General features: G+C 43.4%; 2 protein-coding genes across 5 annotated transcripts in view; both read left to right on the top strand.

Annotated features, from left to right (window-relative positions):
* The first annotated feature begins 1617 nt into the window (after positions 1 to 1617).
* Positions 1618 to 10171, top strand: gpatch1 (G patch domain containing 1). Of its 2 annotated transcripts, none has more exons than XM_034679869.1 (20): positions 1618 to 1749; positions 2443 to 2577; positions 3303 to 3391; positions 3570 to 3730; positions 3845 to 3942; positions 4093 to 4151; positions 4415 to 4663; positions 4749 to 4896; positions 5373 to 5452; positions 5530 to 5746; positions 5963 to 6277; positions 6454 to 6632; positions 6960 to 7087; positions 7223 to 7311; positions 7491 to 7693; positions 7778 to 8048; positions 9334 to 9411; positions 9551 to 9666; positions 9755 to 9897; positions 9992 to 10171. In XM_034679869.1, the coding sequence occupies exons 1-20, from the start codon at positions 1680 to 1682 to the stop codon at positions 10023 to 10025; spliced, it is 2862 nt and encodes a 953-aa protein (XP_034535760.1). In that variant the 5' UTR covers positions 1618 to 1679; the 3' UTR covers positions 10026 to 10171. The 2 variants fall into 2 exon arrangements, with proteins under 2 accessions (XP_034535760.1, XP_034535759.1); XM_034679868.1 differs by having other exon boundaries at positions 7772 to 8048.
* A 228-nt stretch (positions 10172 to 10399) lies between these two features.
* The window catches only part of LOC117810191 (WD repeat-containing protein 88-like), a 20155-nt gene continuing 12875 nt past the window's right edge, over positions 10400 to 17679 (top strand). For 2 of the 3 annotated variants that reach the window (XM_034679882.1, XM_034679881.1), the window contains exons 1-3: positions 10400 to 10608; positions 16758 to 16868; positions 16997 to 17085. In XM_034679882.1, the coding sequence (XP_034535773.1) occupies positions 10492 to 10608; positions 16758 to 16868; positions 16997 to 17085 (317 nt within the window). In that variant the 5' untranslated portion in view covers positions 10400 to 10491. The other variant, XM_034679883.1, reaches the window with a different exon arrangement.

The raw sequence follows: 17679 nt of genomic DNA, 5'->3' as shown, positions 1-17679 counted from the left end.
CTGATTGTAAAAGACAGACTCTGAGTTTTGAGATATTTTAAGATAAGGATGATGAAATGCAAATGTGTGTTTTTGGATCTTTGTTTTTCTTCGTTCAGTTGTCATGAATTCTCTGTCATCCAGGTTTTATCATCAAGGCTCTAAATAAGGGAATGTATGTATAAAGTCGGTTGAAGTGTTGTGAATCATCTGTGTAATCATGGTATTTATTTGGTCAGTACTTCCTGTACTCTGGCTCTTTCCTGTTCCAGTTGCAGCTATCTGCCGGCTCTTTTCCTGGCTTGCTTCTGGCTATTATCTTGCTCGTTCCCAGCTATCTGGCTCTTCTTCTGTGTCTCATTCTGGTTATCTCCATCCTCTTTTCATACTCAGCTCTGGCTGTCTAAAGTCTCTTACATGGCTCAGTCTTAAGTGGCTTCCTCTGGTCTTGTCTTGGCTAGCCTATGGAAGTTAATTGTCCTGGTCTGCCCCAGTTTTCTTCATGTTCCTTTCTGGTTGAGTTCTCACTGTTAGACTCTTGTGTCCAAATCCCACTAAATTGACCCTTCGTTCCCCTTCCTTCATTCCCTCAGTCCTGCTCTGTCCAGGTTTAGTTAGTATAAACCCCTCAAAGTTTAGCACTTGCTCATGTTACAAAGACCTGGGAGGATCTGTTATTTCTGTGTGGTCCAGGGGGGTCTCAGATTTGGTGGTATACAGAGTCTTTGTTTTGAGCTAAGGTGGGTGTTTGGTTTGCGTCATGCAGCGTCATTTTCAGAGATCACTGAGGGGGATCTGAGTGATGTCAGGCCCAAAGGAAACAAATGACAAACTGAAAGTACTGTGGGGGGGACACCTGATAGCCAAGACCTCCACAGGACTGCCATATCTATCTATCTATCTATCTATCTATCTATCTATCTAGATCTTATTTATGTTACCTTTATTTTACAAGGTAAGTCAACTCAGAACCAATTCTCATTTACAATAACGACCTGGGTGAAGAGGCAACACAGGTGGCATGACAATCTATCTATCTATCTATCTATCTATCTATCTATCTATCTATCTGTCTGTCTGTCTGTCTGTCTGTCTGTCTGTCTGTCTGTCTGTCTATCTATCTGTTTATCTATCTATTTTTAATTTATTTATTTTAACTTTACTTTACCAGGTAAGTCAACTCAGAACCAATTCTCATTTACAATACCGACCTGGGTGAAGAGGCAACAGGTGGCATGACAATCAATCAATCAATCAATCAATCAATCAATCAATCAATCAATCAATCAATCATTCTATCTATCTATCTATCTATTTTAAATTTATTTACTTACTTATTTACTTAAAAGTGGCGTATTTAGATAATCAAAAAGAAGAAACAGCCAATCATTAAGTTCTTTAAACTGGGACCATGAAATAGCCTATAATTTCATGAAAAACTCCTATAATGATAATTATCTGGCATTCAACTAATCGATTAACCGACTATTCGACCCTTCATTTGTACTTTGGCACATGTTTTGCAGATATCTTGGTTTCTTTAAATTAAAAACAACAATGCAATCATTTCCAGACACTCACATTTCAGCATCCCTCTCACACGATGTCGTCGTTTCTCCAAAACATCTGAAACCTTGAAGTCATTCGCTTTTTGGTTCCTAGATTTGTCCTTCAGCGGCTTCCGTGGTCGCGGAAGCAACATGGCGTCCGACAGCGACAGCGACGAGGATTTTGTGACTTTCGGGACTCCTTTGGAGCCTCTGGAGGAAGGTAGAGACACTTTTAAATCCTCTATAATCTAACTTCTTCATTGCACATTAACACGCTTCATATTGAGGCGATAATTAGAACCCAACGGCTCTAATGGGTGCTAAGCTAACAAACAGCTAGCTGGCTAACAAGCTATTTAGAGAAACACCAAATGTTATTCAAGTGTTTACTAATTTAACTTTATCCTGCCAAAGTGATGAAAATACATCTTTTTAGATCTCTGAATCAGATTTATAGTGAAAGAACACTTTGTGCTTGATAATTCGGCTTACAATAAATTATCAAAACAGGTTATTATTCTATTCAAATTCAAGATTTGTTGTCATGTTGCTTGCACAATTATAGTGTGTTGTAAAAGTTACTGTATTTTAATAACCCCTGAAATACAAATTAAACTATCACCACATTAAGAAATTGTATAAGTTTGGTCCTTCATGTGAACTCATGTATCCTCTTGGTGTTAAACTTATGTGCATACTTCTATCATCAGATATTAATGTAATACATCAGTTTTAGGCAGCTAATGGTTAGTATCATCCACCCACTTAAATTAATCTTAATTATGAGGATTTATAATGCATTTAAGAGAGTCAAGTGTAGGATCTGAGCCCTGTGTTTACTCTCTCTAACATTGAGAATGTGAAATAATGTGTGTTAAACATGTGGTTGTATGTCTGTGTGTGTTTGTTGTAGATGAGGCCCCAAAGAAACCCGTCCCTCTCCACGAGCAGACAGTGAAGGATGAGAAGGGACGATATCAGAGGTTCCATGGAGCGTTCACTGGAGGTTTCTCAGCCGGTTACTTCAACACAGTCGGCTCTAAAGAAGGTCAGTGCTGCCAAATCCTTACACCTCCTCACCTGCTGACCTTTTCTGACCCGACAGATCACTGCTGACCTGATGCACACTTCCAGGAAGGTTGTCAACAAAGATAATAACATGATTATCCAGAAAGTTTGACCTTCACTTAAATATGTTCCACCCAGCTTCTGTCTTCATTGTTTCTCTGAGCATCTGTGTATCTACTGTTGTCGCTATTTTCTTAATAAATCAGTTTATTTCTGTCTATTTGAACGAAGTAGGATGGTAAGATAGTGAAAAATGCCCGTCTCTTCCAGAGTCACAGCTGTTGATATATTTAACATTGTGTAAATAATGACACTCAAATAACTACAGCCACACAAATCCATCTGTAGAAGTGATTGCATCTCTCCAAACCAGCTGAGGATTCTTTTTAAATTGAACATTTTGTTGTCTGCTGACTGGCAATCTTCAGAATTGCTGCATCAGTATTATCTTTAAAACCACTTGAAGACTCATTTGTATCCAAAGCTTCCTTAAATTTCTTACATTTGATCAATGGTGCTTCATTTATGCCTTCCTACAGTCCACCAGTGTTTGAAAGTCCTCTTTTATTCTCTCTGTTTTCCTCTTTTATTGTGATATTTCAGTGATCTATAAGCACACATTCTTCTTCTTCTTCTTCTTCTTCTTCTTCTTCTTCTAATTGTTATTATTATATGTGATTGTTGTGTTGTTGTGTCCCTCTGTAGGCTGGGCCCCGTCAACCTTTGTGTCATCACGGCAGCAGAAACCTGACAAACAGCATCATGCCAGACCTGAAGACTTCATGGACGATGAGGTACTGCTGCATTCACTAATTACAACAAAAGTTATCCCTCAAACCTTTCCATTGGGGCTTAAATTCGTCCATTACAGCCTTATAATGAGAAAACTAAAGGCTGGAGTAATAACAGTCACTTTAATTTACTCTTTGTGCAGAGAGACGTAACTTACTATTTTTTTTTCTTGTGCATCAGGACTTCGGTGAGCACGGCATCGCTCCCAGAGAGATCACCACCAGTCTGGAGTTCACGTCCAGTCGCAGAGACGCCGTCAAAGAGAAGGCGAGAGCTGTCAATGCTCAGTCAGCACTGATCCCTGGAGACACTCTCCTGGAGGAGCTGATCGCACCTGCCAGGTAATTATGCACACCTCTGAAAACCAGGACCAGGATCTTCTGAAAAGGAAGTGTATTCAGGAGTTAGAGCTGCTTGTTGAGTACTCTCTGAGGTGTGTTTGATTTGTTTCTCAGGTTATCCATCGGGGTGGAGCTGCTGAGGAAGATGGGCTGGAAGGAGGGTCAGGGTGTCGGGCCTCGTGTGAAGAGGAAAGCTCGCAGACAGCAGACTGGTACGTCTGAGAGTCCAGTTCAGAGCTGCTCCCACTGCAGACTGAGTTCTAGTCGTACTTGTAATGTTTCTTTATCGGAGCCTGTGTATCTTTCTCTTGTAACATGAGTCCTGTATCTTTCTAACCTTCACTTCTCTCTCCTTGTGACAGATGGAGGTCAGAGACTTTTCGGCTGCACGCTGCCCCCTGCTGGATCAGAGGACTCAGAGGTGGGTGAAACAGCTTCTGTCCTTTCCAGAACCATCTGCTATTGTCTGGAGATGTTTTAGCCTCTGTCTTCTGATTTGGCCACCAGATATTAAGTGTTATAGATGTACCTCGTCCTTTAGATTCTGGGGTAGTCCTTCCTACGTCAAGTCTGTCCTGACTCGTGTCCTCTCAGTTCAACACCAGACTCGTCTTTAGCTCAGGAAAAAGAAAACCCTGCTCCAGCAGACACAGGTTTCATGTCTCTTCCTCTTCCTCTCTGCAGGAGGGTGATGACGATGAAGAGTTTGCTCCAGAGAACGTCACCTTTGCACCTAAGGACGTGATTCCGATTGACTTCACTCCTAAGGTGGGGGTTCAGGGTCTTGGATACCGCGGTCTGGACCCCGGCCTCGCCCTGCTGGGTGGGGGAGCCTCTGAACACATTGACCTCTTCAGACCTCAGTCTGAGGCCAGGAGCCGGCTGTTTGGAGGAGCACAGAGAGGCCAACGGAGAGGAGGTGTAGCCGGACAGGTGAGCCAGATGAGGTTTGACATTTTGACGCAAGACAAAAAGTTATTGTAACTTAATGTGGCTACCTGTGACCTTTGACCTGCAGGCGTTCGGGGTGGGAGCCCTGGAGGATGACGATGAAGATGTTTATCACAGAGACTCCATGTCCAGATACGACAAAGTGCTGGGAGGAGAGGAGCCCGGGGACGGCCTGTACGGCTGGACGGCTCCACAGCAGTACAAGAAGAACAGAGGTAACACAGACGGGAAAACCTGAAGGGTTCTGGGAAGTTTGTCAAGTTTTGAATGACAAAGATCAGGCCAACAAACTTAGGATTGTTTACTCAGACACGGCAGCTCTTCAGATAAAAGCTGGAGCTGACAGAGTTATTGGTCGACTATTATTTTACTGCTGATATGAGACAAGTTGCTAAGTCCACATAGGAAAGGATTTTTAATTCATACACAAAAAGTTAACAGAAGAGAACCATGTGGGACTCTTCAAGATGAAATCTTGAGTCAGATTTTTCTGCAATAAAATGTTAAAAAAACCTCTCATTTAGATTAAGGTTTAGGCAAATGGGCGGTTTGTATCACAGACCTGTCAGGGTGCAAACCGATGTTTAAACATAACTGAATATACTTTTTAATAAAGTCTCTTTTTTGATGAATTCTTCTTTTCTTTCACTTTAAAATGTTCTGAGAACTCACCCACATTCTCTGTTCTCAGACAAAAGCAGAGATGCGTCATACCTCGGCAAAATCCTGGAGGGATTCACTCTGGCCCAGAATCCAGCCAAGGATAAAACTGTGAGCATCATAAAACCTTTTTTCATCCATCACTGACAAATGAACTCTGTCACTAATGTGATCGTCTCTGTCTGTAGATCTTCCCTCCTCCTGACCTGCCCCGAGACTATCGTCCGGTCCATCGTTTCCGCCCATCAGTTGATGTTTCCACTCTCTCTGGGGTCAGCCCCGCTCTGGCTGAGGCTCTGAAGACTTCCAGAGGACACATGGTCAAAGAGGAGCCTGAACAAGGAGGACGTCACCAGCTGGACTCCAGCCAGAGGAGGACGATGCTGGGAGAAGACACCCTGCAGGGTACGACTTAGTGTCAAAACCAGCTGATAAATGTGTGAGAAAGACTTGCAAGAAAAAAAACTGAGTAGACATTTTCTGTACAAATCTAAACTCATGGAAAGTCTAGGTAGGCAGAAATGAGTGTGTCTTTATTCATAAGAACTTAGTGCTGATAGATTTCTTTGATCTGAATAAATAAAAATGTAAGTTTCCCTCTTCTTCCTGAACCTGGATCAGGTCCCAGCTCAGTCATGGAGCTGCTGAGTCCTCAAGACAGAGAGCGACTACAAAACCTCCGTAACTCCTCCGGTGTGCCCCCCATTAAACCCCCAACCTCAGTCTCCCAGGAAGCCTTGCGGTCTGCAGTGACTCTGGCTGGGTCTCTTGCTGCAAAGGCAGCCGGCCCCTCCGACTTCCTGCAGCAGCAGGAGGCTCTGGCAGCCTGGAAGGGAGTCCAGACCACCTCACACACCTTCAAACCCTTTGAGAAGAACCCCAGCAAACAGGCGCGCTATGAGATGTACGTGAACCGCCTGAAACAGGGAGAAAAAGGTGAGAGGTCCAAGATGTCCCATCATCCTTTGCAAACGTGTCTTACCACAGTCTGTTCCTCAGAAGACTTTCACTGTTCATTCATTGTTGAGAGAGGAGAGAATCTAAAACAGTTAGATTCAGGCGTCACGGATGGATCCAGATTCAAACCGGTCCTCTTCCTCTGTGTGTCTCAGACGCTCTGGATCAGAGTTTGGACTGCGGGTTGACGGAGTGGGAGCGAAGCCGTGAGCGGGAGGAGTTTGTCCGAGCCTCCATCCTCTACAGACCCAGCTCCTCTATGCTCAACTCTCGCTTCACCCGAGGCAAACACGAGGAGGATACTGACAGCGTGGAGGTCAGCAGGGACGAGGAGGTGAGGGGACAGCTTCAGAAATGATTCTTAAAGTGTTCAGCTTAGTTTGAATCATCCTAATTTAATGTGTTTGTTTAGGGTTGTTGCTCTGTGAGACATTTGAAGGGATCACCCTGAAAGGTCTAAATCTAAGAAACAGAGGCTAAGACAACTGAGCCTACATTTCCCACAATGCACCTGAATATCGCCTTTTATTAGAGCATATCTACAGTGTAAATGTCTGCATGCAACACAGACTGTACGCTTCAAAACAAGGCACAGGGAGTATCTGAGCAGAAGGGTTGAGTTTGGAGTCTAAGCGTCTGTTTGTGGTCGTTTTGGTTTCAGGGTGACGTGGACGACAAACAGTCCGCAGTAAAGATGAAGATGTTTGGAAAACTGACCAGGGAATCGTTTGAGTGGCATCCTGACAAACTGCTCTGCAAGAGGTTCAACGTCCCCGACCCCTACCCCGGGTACGTCACACAGCCGTTTGATCATGACAGGAAGTCCCATCCTGATTCCCCTGTTTGTCTTTGAACGGTTTCTGTTCAGTTTGACTCTCATACATCCTTCAAACTAAATAACTCTGGCTGTTGTTGCTCCCTCAGGTCTGGTATGATCGGTATGCCGAAGGTGAAGAGGGACAAGTTTTCAGTCTTCAACTTCCTGACTGTAACTGAGACCAAAGACACAGCAGGTAAACTCTTTGGGCATTTTAAAATTCAGTTAATTATGTAAACATAAAGATAAAATATGCCTGAGCCCTAAAAGGCAATGATTCAAATCACTTCCTACATTGAAGTGTGATGCAATTATTCCCATGTGGGTGACATTATCCTCTGGACTGAGTGCTCACCTCCTTCTCTTCCTCCTCAGCTCCTTCACAGCCTCCAGAGCCCGGGAAGAGGTCTCGGTGGGACGTCTCAAAGCAGAAGGAGAAAGAGGAGGAGGAGAAGAAGAAGGACCCGCTGAGTGAGCTCCTCAGCGCTGCAAGAAATCAAACTGACACCAAACCCGTACTTGCTCTCCCTGCCTCCACCAGCACCAGCCATCAATCTCCAGACCACAAAGCAGAGGAGGTGAGTCCAGAACATGTGACCAAACTCACTGAGTCTTTCAGTCAGTGGGGAAGTCTGACCCTGTGTCCTCTTTGTTAGGAGAAGGCCAAGGAAGGTGTTGCAGAAGAAGAGGAGGAGGAAGAGGAGGAGAGCAGACCTCCAATGGATCTGTTCAAAGCGATCTTTGCCGGCTCTTCAGATGAGAAATCCTCGTCTTCATCAGAGAGTGATGATGAGGAGGAGGCAAAGGAGACAAAGAAGGACGAGGTGCAACCGCAGCCGATAAACCTCTTCAAAATCCCCGCTGTTCCCCCTTTCTCTTCCTCTGGCCCCTCTTCTTCAAAAACATCCAGCAACACGTCTAACAAACAGACAGGTAAGAACAGACGTAACATATGAAACACACATTTGTTTTTATTTGTTATCTTATAAAAGTCAGGTCAGGTTTTTGATGTGGAGGAGAAAACTCTGTAAATATCTAAGAAAATGAAGCTTGTGCTGCCGGTAAGGTTGAGAATACATCTCTAGCTGTCTTTTGAAAGTAGAGAGGGACTCTGCAGATCGAATGCAGTTGGCCAATTCATTCCACCATTTAGGGGCAACAGAAGAGAAGAGTCCAGCTAGTGATTTTGAGGCCTTGTGTGCTGGAAGCACTAGGCGCTTTTCAGAGGCTGAGCATAGTGGGCGAGAAGGGCAGTAGACCTGGATGAGGGGTTCCAGGTAAACTGGAGCGGTTTTGGTTCCTGCTTTGTAAGTCATGATTAGAGTTTTGTATCTGATGCGAGCTGCAACTGGAAGCCAGTGTAGTGAGATGAGCAGGGGAGTGACATGAGCTGTCTTAGGCTGGTTGAAGAGCAGACGTGCTGCTGCTGCGTTCTGGATCATTTGCAGAGGTTTAACTGTGAATGCAGGGAGGCCTGCCAGTAGAGAGTTGCAGTAGTCAATGCGTGACATTACAAGAGCTTGAACCAGGAGCTGTGTTGCGTGTTCTGTCAGGTAGGGTCTGAAATGAAACAATGCCACTGTCATGTTTTATTTTAACGTAGACTTTGTCATTGATTCAGTAACATAGCAGGCTGTCATTGAATGAAAACTGTCTGACGATGGAGAGATATCAGAGAGGAATTGAGGGATTTTCAAACTTCCATTTTTTTTTTTTTTACATGTTTTAGGGTCTAAAGAACTAAGAAAAAAGAAGACAAGTTTATTTATAGAGCTCATTTCTGTTACAAGGTACTTCAAAGTGCACAAAATAATGTTGTGATTGCTTCAGGAGATGCTTTAGCCAGCAGGAGCAGGTACATCTGACCACATTCAGCTCAGAGTTGAATGGTCATTTCTGTTTTTAGAGTCAGATAAAATCACAAAATCAAGATCAAGTTGCTTTTTTGAAACCAAGAACATCTTTTACATTAAAATATAAGCCAGCAGACTTTGATTTAGAAATATAGTACCTATACCTAAAAGACTAAGGAGTTGCTGATCTGCCTTAATTGTTAGCATACTGATGCTGTTTGACTTCCAGACTTGAAATATGGAAACTAACTGTGCATAAGTGAACACAATTAAAAAGGGATAACAAACATGCAGTTTAGGGGTAGAAGTGGAGTTTAGATGTTCGTTTTTGTTTCTAACTTTCCCTGCTGTTTGTTTATTTTAAGCCGTGGTCTCAACTCTGAAGTCGGCACGAGAGGAAGAGGAGTTTGGTCCGAAGCTGCCGCCTCCTTCAGCTTCTCGCTGTGAGTCCACGATCATCTGAACATCGAAGACAAACAAACATCACACTCCTAAAAACTGAAATTATTTTAATCTGGTTTCACAAAGTTTATCCTGGAATATGAATGTTGAATTAGCTCTGCCTGTTGTTCCCCTGCTCAGCCACAGGAGGCGCCACCTCCGCCCGCTCCCTGACTGAGGAGGAGACGCCGAGCAAGAGGAGCAAAGACAAAAAACACAAGAGCAAGAAGCAGCACAAACACAAGAAGGAGAAGAAGGTAGAGAAGTGAATCAGAAGAAGATCAAACTTCTCCCGACTGTTTGGTTCTTCTCGGCTCACTACATGTATATTTATTTTTCCCACAGAAGAAGAAACATAAGAAGCACAAACACAAAGGGAAGCAGCAGAAGAAGAGTAAGAAGGAGGCGTCTGACAGCAGCTCAGGGGACAGTGAGGAGGACAGCGACGGTGAGGGGGGACAGGTGTCAACGGAGGAGCTGCTGAAGAGGTCAGAGAGATAGTTCAAGAGTTAAAGAGTGACATCAAAAGAATACTTTCTTAATATATAACAAACTGTTTTAATATCTGTGTTTCCTCGACAGACTGAAGACGATCAAGTCACAGGAGACCTGGTGAAGAATCATGAAGCGTGTCCTCTGTGAGGACGACCAACACTAGGAAGAAAACACACATCAGAGCCGACCTCTGTCCTCTCTGCCTTCAGCTACACTAGAGATTTTCTGTTGGTTTTGTTTAGAATAATAAAATGATTCACTTTTAAATGTGATGGTTTTTGTTTTTGTTGATTTTTACTGATTTGGTGTAATTTATGTCAAAAATAAAGTAAAAGGTAGGAGAAAGGGAAGAAAAAGTTAGTAAGAAAGGAGTAGGATGTTCAGAGGAAGTATTCAAGGGATTAAAAGTCTAAGATTCATTAAAAACCTTTTATTGATAAGTAAACTTTCTTTGAGAGCTGAAACTTCCACAGTCTGTTATTGACTTTAGTCCGTGAAGGCAACATAACAATTAACTGTTGCTATGGCGACTGTCACAGTGAGGAGCTAAAGTTTATGCTAACAAAGTTTCCATCGAAAACTTTAAAATGACTACGAAAACCATCGACCCGTTATCAGTGAAGGATCCTCCGGGAGGAGAGGAGGGGTCAGAGGAGACTGAAGAGGAGGAGAGATCAGGAGGAGAGAGGAGCCGAGAGACTCAGGTAAGAGGAACGTTAGCTCGACCGTTAGCCAGGTATGCTGCGTTCACGGACATGCATCGTTCGTCTACAGCAGGGTTCTCAAACTTTTTGGAGCCAGGGACCTTACAGGTGAGAACACTGTCTAAGGAACCCCTCATAACTGTGACACAGATTAATCACATTAGTGATGTGTCATGATCAAAGTCTGCGGCTCTGAGAGTCGATGCTTTATAGTGAATCAGAAGAGCCGGCTCGTATCCAGAGAGAGCCGGCTCCCAGTTTGTTCCTTTCCCTGCTAGCTCTCACAGTGCTCAGCCCCAGCTCTGCTGGCATGGCGGCCATACGGCCAATCACGTGAGGATATAGGATACAGGTGATGGAGGGGAGGCTGTGTATCATATGGAGATAATATTGTGTCTTTAATATGCAATCAAAAATAATGGATTTGAGAACAAAAAACAATTTTGCAAACAAAATTATGATTTGAAAAATATGAAATAATGCTATGAATAAAGGAAATATATTTGTGATTAAAAATGTATCTTTATAAATCCACTCTTTTTTTGTTACAAACAAAATTATTATTCTCACTAACCACAGATTTGTTTGCGTTTCCAGTTTTTGCGTTTGCGTTTCCAGTTTTTGCGTTTCCAGTTTTTGCGTTTCCAGTTTTTGCGTTTGCATTTCCAGTTTTTGCGTTTCCAGTTTTTGCGTTTCCAGTTTTTGCGTTTGCGTTTCCAGTTTTTGCATTTGCGTTTCTACATAACTGTCATGGGCGGGACCTCCCCTGAGAGATGCAAGAAGCCTCCTGATTGGTCAGTCTCACTCAGAGAGACGGTGTGACAACTTCCGCCCCAACAAGCTGTTGCCGCGAAGGGAGACATATCAACATCGAGAAACAGGTACGTTTTGCGTAACATACCTGTCTATTTTCTGTCTTATTGGTGCTATTAAGGTTACACTTGTCGTTCGTTCTTCCAGTGTTTTTTTCCCCTAACCGTTTTAGACGGCGGTATCAGACATTAACACCTAACACGCTGTGTGCTCGTCATTAGTGACTGACTTTATTACCGCCCGGCTTTAGTGACAGTTATCCCAATTTCATAGTTATTGGCCTGTTTATAAATAAATAAACGAACTTTTTCATTAGATATACTATCAGAACAAATCAGGAGGCGTGTGTGTGGATTGTTGAGGGGTCATTCCTCCTTTAAGTTAAGTAAAAAGAAACTAAAAGCATAAAAGGGGCCATATTTTCACTGATCTTCAACCCTTAGGGTTTGATCATGTTTTATTTATCACTGTCGCTGGTACCAGAAAGCAGCATCAGGAAGCAGTTTACTGAGGTAACTGTTATTATGAGCCGGGCGGTAATAAAGTCAGTCACTTATGACGAGCACACAGCGTGTTAGGTGTTAATGTCTGATACCGCCGTCTAAAACGGTTAGGGGAAAAAAACACTGGAAGAACGAACGACAAGTGTAACCTTAAAAGCACCAATAAGACAGAAAATAGACAGATATGTTACGCAAAACGTACCTGTTTCTCGATCCAGCTGTGTTGTATTTACTTACAGACAGGCGCTGTGTTCTGCTTCAGACACAAGATTCGCCACACATTTACAAACATATTAACAGAAGTTCTTGGGTCTCATCTCACATCTACTGCAGCAACAATGGTCGGATCAGTGAGCAGTGCATCACAGCTACCCACGAAAGTCATTAAATATGTAAAAATAAAGTATTTTCAAACTTAAACAGAGTTGGATTCGTTCCCACGAGAGCAATATGTGATTAAGTCAAGAGACCGCTACCTAAGCTCGTGAGCCACGAAGCTCACTTTGATTCAGTGATTCTGACAGGTATCCATCAACTACGTCATCATCCAGGTCACAGCCAGGGAACATGTTAGTCTGTGTTCACCTGAAACAACTGGTTTCCTTGAGTTCATATCAGGAAATACTGGACCATGTTTAGCGAAAGTTTCCTCCAAACTACGGCCTCATTAACCTCTGAACTGCAGCACACTACTACACCTCACTCTGTGACAGGTAAATACTTTATAACGGTGACCATCTAACCCACAGAACTCGGTTAAAGTACACCTTTAGACGGTTTACGTGGAGCCGTGGGAACACAGTGCAGGAGGAGTTTTCAAGTCGTGTCTCAGTTAGAGTTTACTACAGGAAGAATAACTCCGGTGAAGGAATCACAGGATCACAGACATCTACAAAAATATATGCAAAGACGAACAAAAACACAGACTCGATCTTACGCGAACAAAATTCACGAGGCCAAAAGTCTCATTCCACAAACACAACCACTATGCCACGAACTCTACTGAGATAATATAGTTCTGTCACTGAAATATTATACACGCTCACGTGGGGTAACATTTTGGTCTGTGCTCGTCTAAAACAACAGATTACTCTGTGTCTGTGTGAGGAAATACCTCAATATATTTAGTAAGGTGTTTGTAGGTAGAGATGCTTTATTAGCTGCTGCCTTACAGCACACTTCAGACCTACACATATTCACAAAGGCAAAAAGTGACGAACATCAGGTAAAGTGTTACCTGGCGTGGAGTTCAATAATGTTTTAAACAGTGATTATAAAATACATTGCGGAGCAACACTGTCCTTTGTCTTTTCTTAGCTGTATTTTTGTAGATGGCTGTGATCTTTTGATTCCTTCACCCGAGTTATTCTTCCTGTAGTAGACTCTAACTGAGACACGACTTGAAAACTCCTCCTGCACTGTGTTCCCACGGCTCCACGTAAACCGTCTAAAGGTGTACTTTAACCGAGTTCTGTGGGTTAGATGGTCACCGTTATAAAGTATTTACCTGTCACAGAGTGAGGTGTAGTAGTGTGCTGCAGTTCAGAGGTTAATGAGGCCGAAGTTTGGAGGAAACTTTCGCTAAACATGGTCCAGTATTTCCTGATATGAACTCAAGGAAACCAGTTGTTTCAGGTGAACACAGACTAACATGTTCCCTGGCTGTGACCTGGATGATGAAGTAGTTGATTGATACCTGTCAGAATCACTGAATCAAAGTGAGCTTCGTGGCTCACGAGCTTAGGTAGCGGTCTCTTGACTTAATCACATTTTGCTCTCGTGGGAACGAATCCAACTCCGTTTAAGTTTGAAAATACTTTATTTTTACATATTTAATGACTTTCGTGGGTAGCTGTGATGCACTGCTCACTGATCCGACCATTGTTGCTGCAGTAGATGTGAGATGAGACCCGAGAACTTCTGTTAATATGTTTGTAAATGTGTGGCGAATCTTGTGTCTGAAGCAGAACACAGCGCCTGTCTGTAAGTAAATACAACACAGCTGGATCACGGAAACCAGTTAGCGTAGAAACGGTAGAAACCAGTAGGGCGATAACAGCGGCAACAACTTGTTGGGGCGGAAGTTGTCACTCCGTCTCTCTGAGTGAGACTGACCAATCAGGAGGCTTCTTGCATCTCTCAGGGGAGGTCCCGCCCATGACAGTTATGTAGAAACGCAAATGCAAAAACTGGAAACGCAAACGCAAAAACTGGAAACGCAAACAAATCTGTGGTTAGTGAGAATAATAATTTTGTTTGTAACAAAAAAAGAGTGGATTTATAAAGATACATTTTTAATCACAAATATATTTCCTTTATTCATAGCATTATTTCATATTTTTCAAATCATAATTTTGTTTGCAAAATTGTTTTTTGTTCTCAAATCCATTATTTTTGATTGCATATTAAAGACACAATATTCTCTCCATAAGGGTTAGGGTTCTTCTCAAAGACCGGGCAAATACTCACTGAGAGGAGAAATCGGATCAGCCCATCCAAACTGAGGCATCTGATTTTACTCAATGCAAACCTGAGGACATTAATAATGTTTGGTTCTGTTTGCTTGAGTTTGATTCCGGTTCGGTTCTGGTTCGGTTCCGGTTCGGTTCTTGCTTGGTTCTGGTTGAGTTTGGTTTTGATTCTGGTTCAGTTTGCTTGAGTTCGGTTCCGGTTCGGCTCTGGTTCGGTTCTGGTTCGGTTCTGGTTGAGTTTGGTTTTGTTTCTGGTTCGGTTCTGGTTCGGTTCCGGTTCGGTTCTGGTTCGGTTCTGGTTCGGTTCTGTTTCTGTTTCTGTTTGCTTGAGTTCGGTTCCGGTTCGGTTCTGGTTCGGTTCCGGTTCGGTTCTGGTTCGGTTCTGTTTCTGTTTGCTTGAGTTCGGTTCCGGTTCGGTTCTGGTTCGATTCCGGTTCGGTTCTGGTTCGGTTCCGGTTCGGTTCTGGTTCGGTTCCGGTTCGGTTCTGGTTGAGTTTGGTTTTGGTTCTGGTTCGGTTCTGATTCGGCTCTGGTTCTATTTGCTTGAGTTTTGTTCTGGTTCTGTTTGCATGAGTTTGGTTCTGGTTCTGGTTCTAACCCTAACCCTAACCCTAATCCTGACCCTAATCCTAACCCTAACCCTAACCCTAAACCTAACCTTAACCCTAATCGTAATCCTAACCCTAACCCTAATCCTGACCCTAATCCTAACCCTAAACCTAACCCTAATCCTAACCCTAACCCTAATCCTAATCCTAACCCTAACCCTAACCCTAATCCTGACCCTAACCCTAACCCTAATCCTAACCCTAATCCTAACCCTAACCCTCACCCTAAACCTAACCTTAACCCTAATCGTAATCCTAACCCTAACCCTAATCCTGACCCTAATCCTAACCCTAAACCTAACCCTAATCCTAACCCTAATCCTAACCCTAACCCTAATCCTGACCATAACCCTAACCCTAACCCTAACCCTAATCCTAACCCTAACCCTAATCCTAACCCTAATCCTAACCCTAACCCTAATCCTAACCCTAATCCTAACCCTAATCCTAACCCTAACCCTAACCCTAACCCTAACCCCGACCCCAACCCCAACCCCAACCCTAACCCTAACCCTAACCCTAACCGTAATCCTAACCCTAACCCTAATCCTAATCCTAACCCTAACCCTAACCCTAACCCTAACCGTAATCCTAACCCTAACCCTAACCCTAATCCTAATCCTAACCCTAATCATAACCCTAACCCTAACCCTAACCGTAATCCTAACCCTAACCCTAATCCTAATCCTAACCCTAATCATAACCCTAACCCTAACCGTAATCCTAACCCTAACCCTAACCCTAATCCTAATCCTAACCCTAGGATTAGGGTTAACCCTAACCCTAACCCTAACCCTAATCCTAACCCTAACCTTAACCCTAACCCTAACCCTAACCCTAATCCTAACCCCAACCCCAACCCCAACCCCAACCCTAACCCTAACCCTAACCCTAACCCTAACCCCTAACCCTAACCTTAACCCTAACCCTAACCCTAACCCTAACCTTAACCCTAACCCTAACCCTAACCCTAACCCTAACCCTAATCCTAACCCTAATCCTAACCCTAACCCTAACCCTAATCATAACCCTAACCCTAACCCTAACCCTAACCGTAATCCTAACCCTAACCCTAATCCTAATCCTAACCCTAATCATAACCCTAACCCTAACCTTAACCCTAACCCTAATCCTAACCCCAACCCTAACCCTAACCCTAACCCTAACCTTAACCCTAATCCTAACCTTAACCTTAACCCTAACCCTAACCCTAACCCTAACCTTAACCCTAATCCTAACCTTAACCCTAACCCTAACCCTAACCCTAATCCTAACCCTAACCCTAACCTTAACCCTAATCCTAACCCTAACCCTAACCCTAACCCTAACCCTAACCCTAATCCTAACCCTAATCCTAACCCTAACCCTAATCCTAACCCTAATCCTAACCCCAACCCCAACCCTAACCCTAACCCTAATCCTAACCCCAACCCCAACCCTAACCCTAATCCTAACCCTAATCCTAACCCCAACCCCAACCCTAACCCTAACCCTAACCCTAATCCTAACCCTAACCCTAATCCTAACCCCAACCCCAACCCCAACCCCAACCCTAACCCTAACCCTAACCCTAACCCTAACCCTAACCCTAACCCTAATCCTAACCCCAACCCCAACCCCAACCCTAACCCTAACCCCAACACACACACACACACACACACACACACACACACACACACACACACACACACACACACACACACACACACACACACACACACACACCTTGCTATGATGTTTTCTTGTTCCTGCAGGTCCCATTCAAAGTGTTGAAAGGCCACAGCGACACCGTCACTGCAGCTCAACTCTGCTTCAATGACAGCCGTGTCCTCAGCTGCTCCTCAGACCGCAGTGCCATCCTCTGGGTGAACTATTCCTCTCATTGAAGAAGTCTTCATCAGTCTGTGGAGATGTCTTCAGTCCTCTGTTTGATGATCTGTAAAAGTTGTGAACCTGGTATTAAACTAAAGCTTCTGACCTTTGACCTGTGCAGAATATAGAGAGCTGCAGACCTCTCAGGGTGTTCGATGGACTTCACAGCAAAAACATCACTGAGTGCGCTGTGATCCCAAACAGCAACAGGTGAGACAAAAACAGGAAGAGTCCACTTTTAAGATGAAGAATACATGGATCAGTTTCAGCCGTTTGCAGGATTCAGGGGGGCCTGCCAGATACAGGTTATCTCTGCCTAGAACACATCCTGCTATATGGTCTAAATGGAATACTCATGGACAAAATGAACTGAATCCTGTATCATTAAGGGCTTTAAACTAGTGATAGAAACAACTAATCAAGTGAGAAGTAGACCTATTTTCTCATAGACCATTATGAGACCACCCTTTAGCAAGCAGAGGAGTCAACCCATGAGTTTCACCCATTATAAAGAGGGCAGGGTGAAGGCTTTGACTTCAGATTCTGCATCCACCTCTGATTCAGTCAATGCCAGAAACTAAAGCTGAGTCTAAAGTTTCTCCAGAGAAAGTCAGAGGATTATTAACACCAGGAAAACTCTGAACAACTACTACACTAAAGAAAAAGCTGAAATAAAACCTGAAGAAGTCAAAATAAAGTCAGTTTTCTGGGTATCAAGTGGTTTAAATCAATAGATTTGCATTTAAAGGCACCTAAAACTAACAAAGTTACCTCATGTCAGGTTAGATTAAACCTTTATTATAT

This window comes from Notolabrus celidotus, chromosome 3 (assembly GCF_009762535.1).
Source record: "Notolabrus celidotus isolate fNotCel1 chromosome 3, fNotCel1.pri, whole genome shotgun sequence".
NCBI lineage: Eukaryota > Metazoa > Chordata > Actinopteri > Labriformes > Labridae > Notolabrus > Notolabrus celidotus.
Note: the sequence above shows the minus strand (reverse complement) of the source record. Positions and strands in the feature narration are given on the sequence as shown.